This window comes from Madurella fahalii, assembly GCF_045866475.1.
Source record: "Madurella fahalii IFM 68171 DNA, scaffold_2, whole genome shotgun sequence".
Taxonomy (NCBI): domain Eukaryota; kingdom Fungi; phylum Ascomycota; class Sordariomycetes; order Sordariales; genus Madurella; species Madurella fahalii.
In genome coordinates this window covers 6,947,079-6,961,107 of record NW_027263972.1, presented here as the reverse complement: position 1 = coordinate 6,961,107, position 14,029 = coordinate 6,947,079, and the positions used below count along the sequence as shown (strand labels likewise).

The following is a 14,029-nucleotide window of genomic DNA, read 5'->3' as shown; positions in this document are numbered from 1 at the left end:
CCCATGCCCAACAATGACTCTCTTTTAACCTGGATAAGCAAGACGATCCTCCCTGTCAGGAGTTGATCAAAGCAGGCATCTCTTTCATCTGCCTCAAACGAAGGCGCACGCCCTTTGACGACATAATTAAGTAACAAAGCCAATTATTTTTCTGGTCCAACGGGTCGATACCAGAGACTCGAGAGGTGACGCACATTTGCATGCACCTAAGCTTGACATTCCGCAATCAATTGATAAATCTCTGTACCGTTATTGTGAGTGACTCTGCGCAGGGGTGACTGACGCGGCCGGGAAGAATGGCTACCGAGATGCCTGTAGGATTGCATTAGAAGATGCCTCGATCTCGAGTAGCTACTACTACGCACAAGATGTTGAGGCCAAGTCCCTTGCTGAGAAGGGTGTCAAACGAGGGATTGCCGTCTAGTTTGTTAGCAAGGTCAAGGCTTGGCTAGATGAAGTGTAGACATAGAGACAGGTACAGACGATCTTGTTTAACTACTCCAGTAATACTCGGAAGGGTGCTCTATGGCCCAGATTCACTATCTTGCTACCACATGACTTATTTAAGAAATTGGACAGCACTGGTACCTCCATACAACAGCAAGTTCCCTAGCTATTGCGCGAGCAAACGAGGTGTTGGTTTCCCGAAAGTGTGATATTGACTGTCAGCTATGGGTTCCTCCAACGAGTATTAGATCACGCCTAGGCGGCCATCCTGCTATTTGTGTAAAGCTACACTGACTACAGCCGAGCACATATATGGCTAGTCCACGGTATCCTCCACGTTCCAGATCCATTTCTCAAATTCTCCCCCGACAGGATTAGCCGGGGGCTCCCAGCCAACCCCAAAGAACCTCATATTCGCCCCGGACAATGGGTGCTCGGCTGGCCGCTCTGCCATACGCCTCAGAGTGACTGTCATCGGTGATCCTCTCCGGAGATCACCTTCCGTACGGTGTAAGCTCTCTCTGCAAAGACCTTAGCCCGCACCTTGTCCCCAACAATGGCGAAAATATGAAAAGTAGTGAAGCGTGCCCTCGAGAAACTCATACCGTAGTTCCCCTCCTCCTTCAGTAGTTCCATTGGCCGGCGTGCCTGGCGGAGCATCTTTACGGCACGGTATCCCACCTGCTGCGGGCCGACGTCGTCTCTGTAAAGCTTATCCTCAAGGGTTATGATGCGTTGCAGTTGGTCGTCGCTGCGGATGCGGGGCCCGTTTGGAGAGCTCACACGCGCACAGGAAAGAGAAGGCCTCGCACAGGTGGCGCCTGCACTCTGTATGGGCCATGGTGACACCGGCCATGTACGAGATGGCGATCTCACTGCCAATGCCGATGTCGCGCAGGGCATGCACCGCAAGAACCCGCCGTCGTCATTCCAGGTTTGCTACACGTTGGGCCGGCAGGCGTGGTTGATCCGCGGCGCATTGAGGAACAGCCCGCCACTGTCGCCTGGGAGCGGCAGCATGTTGGTTTGCGTGATGCCCAACACGAGGGGACATTCTCCCTCACAGGCGTTGTGCAAGGTGAAGAAGTCCCTTTGGTGGTCCCGGGAGAGGGACTTTACTTTGTGCAGGACTGCCCGCTCGACAGCCCGAATGTTTCCCATTGTATCAGGCATTCGGAAGACAGGGGCCTCCAGCAGGATGCGTGCGCCCCTGGGAATATCGGAAGTCGCGATCATACCCTGGTCTGTTCCTGGGATCTGCTTGATCTCGTAGAGGATTGACCGCGACATCGAGCGAGATGATCCCACTGATAGTTTCGTCATTATCTCGAAGTGGAAGCGCGGCCGGGCCGGTGCCTTGTGAGCTGGCTTAGCCTGTTCGACTCAGCACCGCATAGACTTCGGCTCAGTTATAGCAGGCTTTGCGCTGAATGTACCGATCAGAACCACTCGTCTTGCTCCATTCGTAAACCCGGTCCCCAAAGTATTCCCTCGCTATCGTCGTGACTGCTCGTATATGCCGTACATACGCCGGGTTAGCGGCTAACATAGTGGAGAAGAATCGCAGGAAGCGGTGACCTTGGTGCGGTAGGCGCGGGTGCTTGCCAGCCGTGGACTTTATGTATAATGCCTCCGACTCGGGGCCGCTTCTGGAAACGAGCTGCCACGATGTGGACAGATATCTATACCCATCCCGAGACCAACCCGCTTCGCAGAAACACGTCTCGAATACGAAAGTTCAGGAGACAGCACCGCTCGCCACTCTACCAGGTGGCAGATGCTCTCAAGGAGATAGAGATGGAGAAGCTGGAAACCATCAGTCCGTTTACCCTGGCACCGCGGAGAGGCGGTAGGGAGCTATGCCAACGAAGCAGCAGACAGACAGGCGGATGGAATGGGCGCTAGTTTCGCTACCAAAACTTAGGTTTCGCAACATTGTTCGGCTGACCAGAAGCAAATTGAATACTGGGATGTTTTTCTTCATGTATGGTTCATCAGCCATCGGTTCCGGATCCGTGGGTATGAAACAAGACAACCGACAGGCCTTCAATGATACTTGTACAACAGGGGCCCAAGAGTACACTGGCAAGTACTTAAAGTCCTCATTCTACCGAAAGTCTTGTAGCTAATTACCGTGCCGGTCTACATCAACAACCTTTCCCGCTAGTGTAGAGCATGCAAAATGCTACGAATCAGCGCCGTTGGCCGACTCACCACTCCAGGGAGTATGATTCCGAAGAAGAACATCAAGTTTGTGAAACTGTCGTCCTCACCCTGCCATTAATCATCAGGATCGATCGCCCGAAATTTGTTGAGCGTCTGTTTCTCTTCCTTTGCGGTGTCGCTGTTAGACGCAACAAAGGTTTTCTGGGCCTGCGAAGATGACTTACATCGGAGAGCGTCCGCGGCAGCTTAAGCTCATACGTTGCCGTCGCTTCATTTTTCTGGAAGCCCATGGTTATCACTATCCACCTGCACGTTACATTTATTTGGCTACTTACCTTGACAACGATAGTATCCATCTCCTTCGGAAACAAACGACGCAGGAACTCGCTAAGAGCCTCGCTGCGAAGCCCCGAGGAAGGCACTGTATCTTCCGCTGAAGCCATTTCGAGAGACGGTCGAGCGTGCGGTGCCAAGTTGCTAGTACTTCTGTTCAGATGGCCTGGGAGTGAGATTGTTGTTTCCGGTGGGGGGGTTGAAGTGGCGACGGCAAACGTAGTGGCGGTCCCCAACCACTCACATTAAATGCCGCATACTGGACGCATGGCTGCCTTACAGTTGGCTTGCGTCGTCCGTCTTACCACTGAAACTTTGGGGGGCGGGGATAGTCATCGAGGAGCTGTTATCAGACAGCTCAATGCACCGAAGGCTTGGAGGAATAGTCCTTCATTAGTGCTAAAGACATCCCTTATAACCCACCAAGGTTGACTCCGGCGTCGGCTCCAGGATATACCGCAGGTATCAGGATTGAGGGACGATTGGTCCCTCGCGCTGGAGCGGGGGTCGCGACTGAGACCTCGTTCACCCACATGCGCTGGGCCCATTTTCGGTGGAAAGGTAGGGCCACATAGCGACAAGGCAGAGAATCCGGGTGGTGCATCGAAGGACAGCGGAACGGAAACGGATTCCTGATGGATTGGGAACCGATGGCGAGAACACCGGCGAAGCGGCGATGTTGGCGCGCGGTGGCAAGGCGGCCAATTGCAATGAGGCGGTGCACGTCTCAAAGCTGGCATTCGCAACAAACGTACGGTCCCCGACCGGGCGTGGATACTATCCGAATCCCCACTCCATGCACCACCCACCCCATCTGCCACCCAGTGCGCCGGCTACCCCACCTGGACGGATGCGAGACTCACCGATGATTACGAGGTCGGCCGCAAGCACTTGGAAGCTCCACACTCCTCTCCGCCAGCCCCAGAGATTGGTACTGTGCAACGCCGGCAGTTCACGCTATGTGCGAGAAGCTGAGTGTCTCCTAGATCAAGAGCAAAGCCGTGGTCCAGTAGCGGCAGCCGCGGCTTCACGATGAAGACACTGTCGTAGAGCATAGCACCATAGCCCTCCTTTACCTTACCAGTTATAATTCGACACAAAGGCAGATTTTGGATGTGGTGCCCAGGCTGTAGAGCCAGCTGCAAGTGCAAATTGGTGCACGTTGCTAGGTGATATGCTGCATTCTCAAAGGGCATACAAGCTAGCAGCTGCAATTCCACTGGTCAATCACGGGCGGAATTGTACAGGCATCAAACGCCGCAGAGCAACCCAATGCTGCCAGAGCTGTACCCACTTCATGCACAACAAACTGCGTCTCGAGTGCATATAAAATGGCCAATATATACCGAAGCCTCACCGCAGGGTGTCAGTTCCAGAGAAACGCTACCGCGAGAGAAAACCTACACTCAGTTGCCGCACCGAGTTATCCAGCTCTGGGGTCCGTACAGGCCGGAGGTAGGGTTTCACGCACCAGAACAGAACGTCTTGTCGGTGACAGTACTATCCCCTAGTTGCCTATGATGAGCGGCCTCGAAGGTTTTACCGACTGGCGGCGGCCGTACAGATGCTGGAGTACATATTTAAGACCGTCTCGGTGTGGTCTTATATAAGGGCTGCGGTTTCCCACAGGCGGCGTGGTGTTGTTATTGTTGTCGATCAGTAGGCTTTCGTAAAGGACCTCGCGATATAGCATGTAAGGCGGCGGTACCGGGTTAGCGAAAGCCAGACCAGGACTGGGACTGGGCACAGAGATATGGGGCAGCATACCAGACGGTGCTTCGAGGTCGATGCATTCTGGCCATTAACGGCTATAAGCCGAGAGACTGGCGATCGCGAAGCTCTGCATGCTCGAAATCCACAAGCATAAGGTGGCCCCTGGCTCATTTCTTCGGGAATTCTTTCATACGCTGATGTTTATCCAGGTCGCTACTAATAAGTTACTGTTGGACTTTGAGGTGCTCTGACCTAAACTCTTGGATGTTGTGAGCTATCATGGATTAGTGCCGGAAGCATACTGCCTAGTACTAACAATGTCCGATAAACTTTGATTTCTTTTCTTTCCCAAAGAGTCCCGTAGACACTCGAAGACATCAGAATGTAGCACACTTCACTTATTAAGCCCGTTCACTGCCGGGCTTGATCAGTACTCCCCACGCCCTTGGGAATGTGGTCCAGGGATTCTCATCGACTTCCATACTGGCGAGGTTCTCCCACTCGCCTGCCGCAGCCACGTTTGCCTTCGTATCCCGGGTCATATTGCATCCTCCGAGCAGGAAGCTCCATAGAGGGTTCAATAAATCTGTCATAGGATCAGAATCAGCACCGTGCCTCTGATCTGTCGTGTGAAGAACAGCTTTCGCTTACATTGCACTGCGGCGGTGAGCCAATCCGAGCTGCGGTAATGCTCATAGAAGATCAGTTTGCCACCAGGCTTGAGCACGCGGTACATCTCTTTCATAACGGCAACCGGATCATGGACTGAACACAGGACCTGGACGCTTATGACGGTATCGACGCTGTTAGCGCTGATGCCGTGCTTCTCGAGGATGTCGCTGTCCTCCACGTGACACGCCGCGATCTCGTAGTCCCTCCAGCCCCTGATCGCGCACTTGGTCCTGGAGATCTGGAATAAAATGGGGGTTGCTCTCGACGCCAACGACGCGGGTCACCTTGCTCTTATCGAACCGTCGCAGCTGGTTGCCGATACCGGGTCCGATTTCGAGCACGACCCCATCGGCGGCGGATATCAGCTTTGGGAGTGGCGTCTTCGTCTGCTCGAATTCAAGAGCAAATACATCTGTCCCACAGAAACTAAGTCAGGATAATTCTGTGCTGGGTCGTGCTGAATAATGGGCAGAAAATATAACGGACTCAACGTCTTGTACCATAGATGGAAGCCAGCGTCTTGCAGCGCGCGAATGTCGAGGAGAGCGCGGAATCCGCCATTACGAAAGGCTTCTTTGGAGCCCGCCCACAGCGCTATGACACGGTGCGGTTAGCGGGAAAGTGGAGGAGCGGCTGCAGGCCATGCTTCGCACCCCAAATGGCGTATCGGATTTCGGTAGTCTCAGTGTACGCGTTGACGCGGTCTTTCAGGTTCCAGGGCATGATGGATTATTGCCAGCGGTGGGTTCTAGGCATATGTAGAGTTGGTGTGTAAAAGGGGTAAGCAGTTGAGGAGGTAAGGGGCGGCAAAAGCAAGAAGGGCGTGACGCGGGGAAAGGCGGCTCGATCATATCTGCCCAGCGGGGTTGGGGACGTTAACTTGAGTTGCGTGCTCTTTTTAGTCATAGGCTGTTTGTTAGTCGTAGGCTGTGAATCCACGATACTATCCTCGGGACCTACAATGTGCAAGTGCGCCTAGCTTGTCACCTGATGATTATTCAGCGTGATTGGTCACACCACATAAGACTTGGGGTGGTTAGGCTTTGTGGTTTCATTTGCGTTTTGTCAGGAAAAGGCGAAGCTCAAAGGGTCAGGATAGAAAAATCTAAGCTAATGCAAGCTGATCAAAAGCTCAGACAAAATCTAGAGCAACCGGGCCATGACGGCGCTGATAACGATCAAGTGCCTCTGTCTCTGCTACGTTCTTAAAAGTAATTGACGAAGAAGTGCTGAAAATATGGTGATTGAGTTACGGTAAGTTGAAGTGGGTGGGTAGAATGACGGTGTAATCCTGGGGACTGTCCCGGATGTCGGGTGTCCCGTAAGTGCGTACGTTGACTTACATAAATTCTGCTTTACGCTCCTTGGTAGTGAAGGCTATCTCAAGCCATTGCCGTAGATGAATCACCGACATGAGCTCAAACGGGGCAATGGAACGATTCCCAAGCTTCACAAACACGGTTGGTTGAGAGAGGTTGAGTAATATCGAGCCTGCATCCACCCTGCTGCATGCATCCACCCTGCTGCATTAGTCCACCCTGTTGCATCAGAACTGTGATACTAAATCTCTCAGTACTGCAGTATCGTTTGGAACAAGCGATACGTTCCCAGCCCCTGGCTCACGAGCAGAGCAACTGAAAGGGCCGAGGACCCCACGACCATCTGTCACCTGCACGCTGCAACCACTTTGTCGACCCTCACATCAAAAAGCACGCGTACCGCCATGTCCGAGCTGCCCCCGACTGATGGCGCCATGTACCTCCGGATGCAGGAGTACCTCACCAGCCTTGATGCCGCCCTTTGGAATAGCGACACCACCACCACACCTGTATTGCTCTCAACCAATTGGGACCGAACTGACCCTGCCATGGATCCGGCCAATTTCCACTCCATTGGTTTTTCCGAGACACTCCCGCAGCATGCGTGGTAGGGGATTTTTTTTAAAAAAAAAGCGCTAACGTAATCGGCATAAAAGCAGAGAGTACCACGGCAACGGGTCGTCGTCTGCAAATGATTGGACAGCCTTCCCCATCACTACTTTGAACGCCTGGCCATCTTCGACTCCCGTCCAGGCGGAGAGCATGCTTATCGGTTCGCCCAGCTGGACCCACGTCCAGACCGGAAACCTGCATGCCGGCCCATCCACCGTGCCGCGGCGGAGCCCGGCCCCTGACAACCGGCTCAAATGCTTGCAGTGCGGCAAGCGCTTCAGCCGTTCCGACTCGCTGGGTCGCCATGCCCGTGTCTGCCCTGCGGCAGCCACCGCCATTGTTGCTCCGTCGCACGTCTGTGAGTACTGCGAGGGAGAACGGCGCTTCGCGCGCCGTGATCACCTCCTGCAGCACTTCCGCGGCTACCATAAGATGAGCAAGGCCTGGGTCAAGAAACACATGGTGCGAGCGGGCAAGATGCATGCAGCTGTTCCTCAGGCTCAGGGGGGAGGTTCCGTCGGTGCGTCTGCTGCCGCCAAGGAGGCGGTTGCCGGCCAGCCCATCGGCTGCACGTATACGGATGCTGAGGAATCGGGTATTGAGTAGCTCGGGATATTTTGGTTCTTTACCTTCGTGTTCGCTAGCTGATTGGGCTGATCAAGGTGAAGGGTCTAGGGCTGGAACATGGTATTCACCTGTCTACCCAGACCAATTGCTTTGGGGAAGGTTCGGGAGGAGATCGGGTAGGCAGTTATCACTTGGCTTTTCAATTGGAAACAATGGCCATTCGAACCCAGCTGGTGTGGTCGAGGTCTGGGATGCCAGGAATTTTCCAGAGTATATAATGCCCTCTCGCTCTTAGTCTCCTTCCTTCCCCTCCTTCTCTTTTAATATTTGCCCTTGACTTACCAATTTACGAATCCTCTTCACCATCTCTTAACCGGCCAATTGCTGTTTCGCGCTGGTACAAAATGACCATCACCCACGTGCAACCGGATGACAATCTACATTTACAAAGCATCGCGAGGATATTTAATGCCACCTCCAGGGTGCTAACTATCACGGGAGCTGGTATCAACACATCAGGCCATCAACTTCCCCCGCAGGTTACCAGTCTTCTTTGTTCCTAAGAAGAACGGGGCCTTGCGTTTCTGTGTTGACTACCGCAGCTGAACGAACAGACGGTAAAGAACCGCTACCCATTGCCACTCATTACCAAGCTACAGGACCAGCTGGCAGGAGTACAATACTTCACACGTCTGAACTTTCCGACCGAGTACGCCCATGTACGCATCAAGGAGGGAGACGAATGGAAGGCATCTTACGGGCACTACAAGTACCTCGTAATGCCGTTGGAACTAGCTAATGCTCTCGTAACTTTCTAGGCGTTGGTGGACCACGTTATTCGACGATTCATGGACGAGTTTGTAGTATACTACCTGGATAATATATTAGTCTACTTGAAGGCCCTTAGGAATTACAAGGAACATAATAAAGAGTACTAGATGTACTCCATTACTATGAATTGTCTATAAGAAAGCATAGAAGAAAATTTCAGACAATAATCCGGTAAAAGTTAACGAATCTAATAAAGTTTCGTACTTTGGTTAGGTTTGTTAGCGTCGGCTATTCTTTTATAGCCTTGATCTTGGCTAGGTCTATCTTAATCTATTTAGGATATCTCGTACCCTTGACGGATAGTCTTTTAGACGTAGAATTTCGAAAAAAAAATTCTTCAGATCTTTATATGAACTTACTAAGAAAGACTTAGAGTTCTGTTTTAATGAAAAATAAGAAGTAGCCTTCTAGTAACTATAGAACATGATACTCGAAGACTCTACCATAGTTCTCATAGACCTAACTACACCTTTTGAGATAGAGGCTGGGACCTCGAATACGCTATAGGGAGATACGTAGGACAACAAGACGAGGAAGGACGACTATACCTAGTCACATTCTTTCCCAGAGGCTCAAGAAATCTAGACTTAACTATCCAATGTATAACAAATAACTTCTCACTATTATCAAAGTCTTTTCGTACTAAAGATTATACATTAGCAGTACTACCTGTAAGTTATAAGTATATACGAACTATAAAAATCTATAACGTACTTGTATAGCAAGTCGGCTACTATCAGATACAGCGTGTATTCTGCTGATTGTTGTTCTGCGGAAGTTTCGGTCTATCGGGTGGATGTGGTTTTATCCATATGGCCAAGCCTTGATGCCTTGCAGCCTTATCCCCAAAACCTCTTGTATCCAACACTTCTCCTGCGCTATCCCCTTAGATAAGGGAAATAGGAAAATAAGATAGAGCATATCTCAGCCAGCAAACGAGGATTACCTCGAGTGGTGATTCTCGGAGATGACGAGAAGACAGTTGGACGAGGCGGTGGTTCACATGTGTGCGGTGCAGGGCTAAGACGATTCGACCAACAGTGCGCAAGATGCATAGTCGACGATGAAGGGGTCGGTTTCTTGTCTACTAGGAGGTTGCCTCAACCCTTTCTCCCATCTCCGTGACAACTTGCCCTGTCTACCTTTACGTGGAGGCCTACAAAATGCTGTCAGACAATAGACACCCTCTTTTCCACAAAAGTGTCGTCCGAAACAAAAGACTGGCCAGCAAAGTTCCCGGTGCATAACCCGATTCTTTCGAAAAGCCCATCTTCTCGTAGATGCAGCACGAGCCAGAGTTGATCCGAATGTGTGCCGATGTTGACCGCCCAACAAGCGCGTGGCTGATCACGATGTGTATCCAGCACACAACCAGGCAGAGTTTTGGAACGGTCGCTCGGGTCTGGATCGGAGCCAAACGCCAAGCACCCAACATCATGGCTCTTTTCTGCCGGTGGATAGTAGAGGACCGAAGCAAGGGTGCCCCAAACCTCGAGCGTCCCAGCTGGGCTTGCCTCCATCAAATTATTCTCGCCTCTGGCCATCCTGACGTCCAGCTTCAGGTCATGGTCCCCCCGCCAACGGAAAGCAACCTGGCTGTCGACCGAAGCCCAGCTCCAGCTCGGCGCACGTTGCTGGCGCGGCCTGGTGAGGACGGCGCACCTGTCGCTTGCGTAGCCCCCGACTTTGCGGTTGGCTCCGTGGTGATAGTGAGCCCCCCAGGCGATGCCGCGCCTGATGTCTTGCTTCCAGAGACCGGCAACATATGTCGGGGCCGTCCGGCAAGACTGCGCCTCGCGGAACGTCTGGGCCGCTCCGGCAATGGCGGGCAGCTTGTCCGACGCTACGGTCAGATTCCGCCTTGAGTAGTCCTCAACAATATGGTACCAGGTGCCCCACTCGCCGGTGGTCCCGAGATTGATCGACTTGCGCAGTTTCATAAAGCTGCTCACGTTGTCGTAGTACCAGGTTCCTTCCGGGTCGACCCTCCCGTCCTCGTAGGCCTGGTGAATGCGGCACTTCCAAAACATTTGCTCCTCTCCAAAATGCAGGATCGCCGGCGCCAGGAGCCTCTCTTGCATGCACCACGCACGGCTGTCCAGCGGACACTCGCCTAGAGACTCGGGGAAAGGTCGGAGGTTCATTTGGGCGACGTAGTCGTCGCTCAGCACGGCGAACGGGATGCTCTGTCGCTTGAGAATCCCGGCAGAGCTCGACCGGGCTTCCAGTGCCGAGATGGTCACGGTTGCCATGGCGTACAACGACATCATTTTGACCGATTCCTGAGCCCATTCCTCGGCCGAGTCCTGGATGATGCAGAGCGCATCGATCCAGAGATAACGTATCCCCAGCTCCCGAGTGATCCGGATCGCATCTCGAAAGGTGAGGGCGATATCCCGATTGGGAATACCGAACTTTCGAGCTTCTACATTTCTCTTCACCGTCTTCCCTGGGATATCGCCACCCCAGCAGTGGCTTAGCGCAGCGTAGGGCGTTGCCCCGAACTCTGACGAGGGTGTGCGCAGTGCGGGAAGCGCCACAATCCGCCACACCCACGTCGATAAAGCGCGCCGGGAGTGTTCTGCGTCTGGTAGCATTTTCTGGAAGCTAGGGTGGTTGTGCAGGCAGTCCCGCAACCAGTCCCGCATCTTTTGAAATGCTTCTGGCGAATCGCTCCCGTGGGTTCGGATGGGCTGATGGAATCCCGCTGGATGATATATGTTGACGAACTGGGGGAACTTTCGCCGGAACTGCTTGGACCAGTTGGAGAAACCAGGACGGATTTCCGAGGCAAACGATAGGGCGATGGTGATGCCTTTGTCCGGTATGGACGGGGTGAGCTGCAGGTGACATTTCCGCCATGGAAATAAATGGAGCCGTTCTTAGGTGACGAAGCTCTCAATTCCAGGGACAGATTGGAGAGCGCTAAGAAGCACAAGGCACATGGGACATTTCCGAGAGCTTGCGGATAGGCTCCCGAGACTCATATGGTGTTGAAAGCCGGGGCCGATGCTTGAGTTCCCTCGGGACCAGCGTCCTGGATCATAGTAATAATCCTCTGGTTTTGCTAGGTTGAGGTCGTCGGTAAATTGGTTACATAGCGGACATAGGGTGGTATTTTCACTCTCATCTGGCCCGGATGCATATCTGTGCGATTGTTGAGCCTGAGGGTTACTAAGTACCTCTTAACAAAGTTGGATTCTTACTCTCGATATGGACGCGTCCGAGCGGTGCGGCTTCAAGTTAGGCTAGAACTGGGCCCGGCCACAGGTTTCCCACCCTCTGAACAGAGTTCATCCTCTGAAGCATGACGTGAGAAGAAAGCAACCAGGAGGTACAGCAGCAAGATAACGATGTGTAGCAGCAAGGATATCAATTTCAGTCCCAAGAGGATACAATAGCCCAGAATCCAAGTGAGGGAGCGGATCAGGAAGAAGAAGACCAGTAAGCGTGACGGCATCGTCGGCCTTAGTCGTGAGTTGCAGCTAGGGTACAGTCGGTCTGCCAAACCCAGTCTAACGATGGCAGATGAGATGAAGAGTGCAACGCTACGATGGGTGCGGGGGAAAATCCATCTAACGTGCTGTTTCATTGGGCAGCTATAACTAGGTACATACCTAAGCTACTACTTAGGCACAGTCCTACACCTATGCACCTCGGTGGCAACGTTGACCCCTGCACCAGTGTCAGAGGTGTTGAATGAGTCGCCTTGCGGGGTGCGACAGTTCTGGAGGACTAGCAGGAGGGGCCCAAATCTGCTCAACCTGGTACTGTTTTGGATTTCAGGTGTTATGGTTGCCATTTTGACCATTGGCAGCTCAGTATGTGGTGTCATGTCAGCCCAGTATGCCATCGAGTCGCGGGACATTGGACTCCGGCAGCTCGAACTGGCAATTGCTCAACTTTGCGCAGATGGCGGACTCGCAATGATGCTGTCGCAGTACTGTCACCCGAGTGGTTAGCCCAGTCTCAGAAACAGCATATTATTGCGATTCGCCCATCGACTTTTCTCATGATCGTCCACCTGAATTTCTAGGCACTGGCTGCATCCCGCATGCCAAGGACTTCGAGGCTTTTTATTTGATCAACTCGACGCCGTAAGTTTGGCAAAGCCAATGCAATGCGGGGAACGCTGTCAGCTCCCAGGGCTTGATAGGACTTGATGCAACCGAGGATTTATCCGTGCCACAAATGGCTTGTCTTAAGCAATCCAGCGTGGCTGTGCCAGGCAGCTGGATAACCCCAAGCCCATCGTTCTCTTTTTCTGTCGGCTTTGCTCCCTGCCGACCACTGTCGTCTCCTTCATTCGTATCAACAGTACCGTTCGCAGTACCATGCCCGTTAATGGTCGTTTCCCAAACCTTTTTGAACGCCGTCAACGCAGCCCCATGGCACAACCGCTGGCTCACAATATGGCATTGGATCCCCCGGAAGCAGATTTTGGGTCGACATTCTCTGGGGAGTGTGAGCCGGGAAAGCCAGTACACTCGACAACGCAGGGAACAGTCAAGTAGGATGTTCTAAATTGCCACTCTTTGCCAGCCAAGACGCAATTGTCAAATATCGAGTAACGCTCATCTTAGTCACAGTTTCTGGCAGCTGATCAAAAATCCGAGAACCTCTTTGCAGTCCGCAGCTTCGCAGGGCTCCCCAGCTTCGCTTCTAACATCATCATGGCTCTCGAGGATCTTCTTTTGGCCACGGCGGCGACCCGCAAACCCCGTCCTCGAGTCGGTGCACTTTTTCCTAAATTCGCTTGCGAGAATCGAAGCCGGCCTCAAGTCCAGAAAGGGTCCATTATCCAGCTATTTTATACCAACATGTGGCACTTGGAAAATCCAAAGGAGACGCAATCTGGCTACATTGCGGGAGCTAAAGGACCGTGTTTCCGAATATGCAAGACATCCAGCGGTGATTCACAGTGATGCCGACACTTTACCAAGAGGTATAATTCCCCACTCATAGTCGGACAGCTCTGTTGATGAAAGGGTTCTAACACAAGCTTAGAGCTAGCCTCGTTGTGTGACAAGATGAAACAAGTCGAAGAGGCTGCAAAGGTTAGCAGCTCATTGGGATGGCACACTGTCCCAGAACTTAGCGACGAGATCAAAGCCTGGTTCGACGCCTTTCTTGCCAAGGAGAAACGCTCATACCAGCATCAACGGCCTGGTGCTTGTACTCCGTCACCAGCAGGCAGCGAGCTGCAGCCTGGGATGCCGAATCCGACCGCGCCCCTTGACGAACAGAGACAGAGCTGGAGCGTCCGAGATGGGGAGAAGCTACCACCGGACACGGCTCATTGACCTACGGCTCTAAGGCCTCGCTTTCGAGACATAGGATAACCAGCAGAGTCTCGCAAACACGTCATC

General features: G+C 52.7%; 4 protein-coding genes across 4 annotated transcripts; 1 reads left to right on the top strand and 3 right to left on the bottom strand.

Annotated features, from left to right (window-relative positions):
• Positions 1 to 1,386: 1,386 nt before the first annotated feature.
• MFIFM68171_04783 (uncharacterized protein) lies at positions 1,387 to 1,737 on the bottom strand (the record flags this gene model as incomplete). The annotated part of the gene is made up of 1 exon (XM_071060203.1): positions 1,387 to 1,737. One exon carries the CDS (start codon positions 1,735 to 1,737, stop codon positions 1,387 to 1,389), a length of 351 nt encoding a protein of 116 aa, XP_070916304.1.
• A 3,323-nt stretch (positions 1,738 to 5,060) lies between these two features.
• MFIFM68171_04782 (uncharacterized protein) lies at positions 5,061 to 6,054 on the bottom strand (the record flags this gene model as incomplete). The annotated part of the gene is made up of 5 exons (XM_071060202.1): positions 5,061 to 5,245; positions 5,311 to 5,569; positions 5,616 to 5,743; positions 5,818 to 5,925; positions 5,985 to 6,054. The coding sequence occupies 5 exons, from the start codon at positions 6,052 to 6,054 to the stop codon at positions 5,061 to 5,063; spliced, it is 750 nt and encodes a 249-aa protein (XP_070916303.1).
• A 1,000-nt stretch (positions 6,055 to 7,054) lies between these two features.
• MFIFM68171_04781 (uncharacterized protein) lies at positions 7,055 to 7,868 on the top strand (the record flags this gene model as incomplete). The annotated part of the gene is made up of 2 exons (XM_071060201.1): positions 7,055 to 7,257; positions 7,307 to 7,868. The coding sequence occupies 2 exons, from the start codon at positions 7,055 to 7,057 to the stop codon at positions 7,866 to 7,868; spliced, it is 765 nt and encodes a 254-aa protein (XP_070916302.1).
• Positions 7,869 to 9,829: 1,961 nt separating this feature from the next.
• MFIFM68171_04780 (uncharacterized protein) lies at positions 9,830 to 11,257 on the bottom strand (the record flags this gene model as incomplete). Its single annotated transcript, XM_071060200.1, has 1 exon — positions 9,830 to 11,257. One exon carries the CDS (start codon positions 11,255 to 11,257, stop codon positions 9,830 to 9,832), a length of 1,428 nt encoding a protein of 475 aa, XP_070916301.1.
• Between the last annotated feature and the right edge of the window lie 2,772 nt (positions 11,258 to 14,029).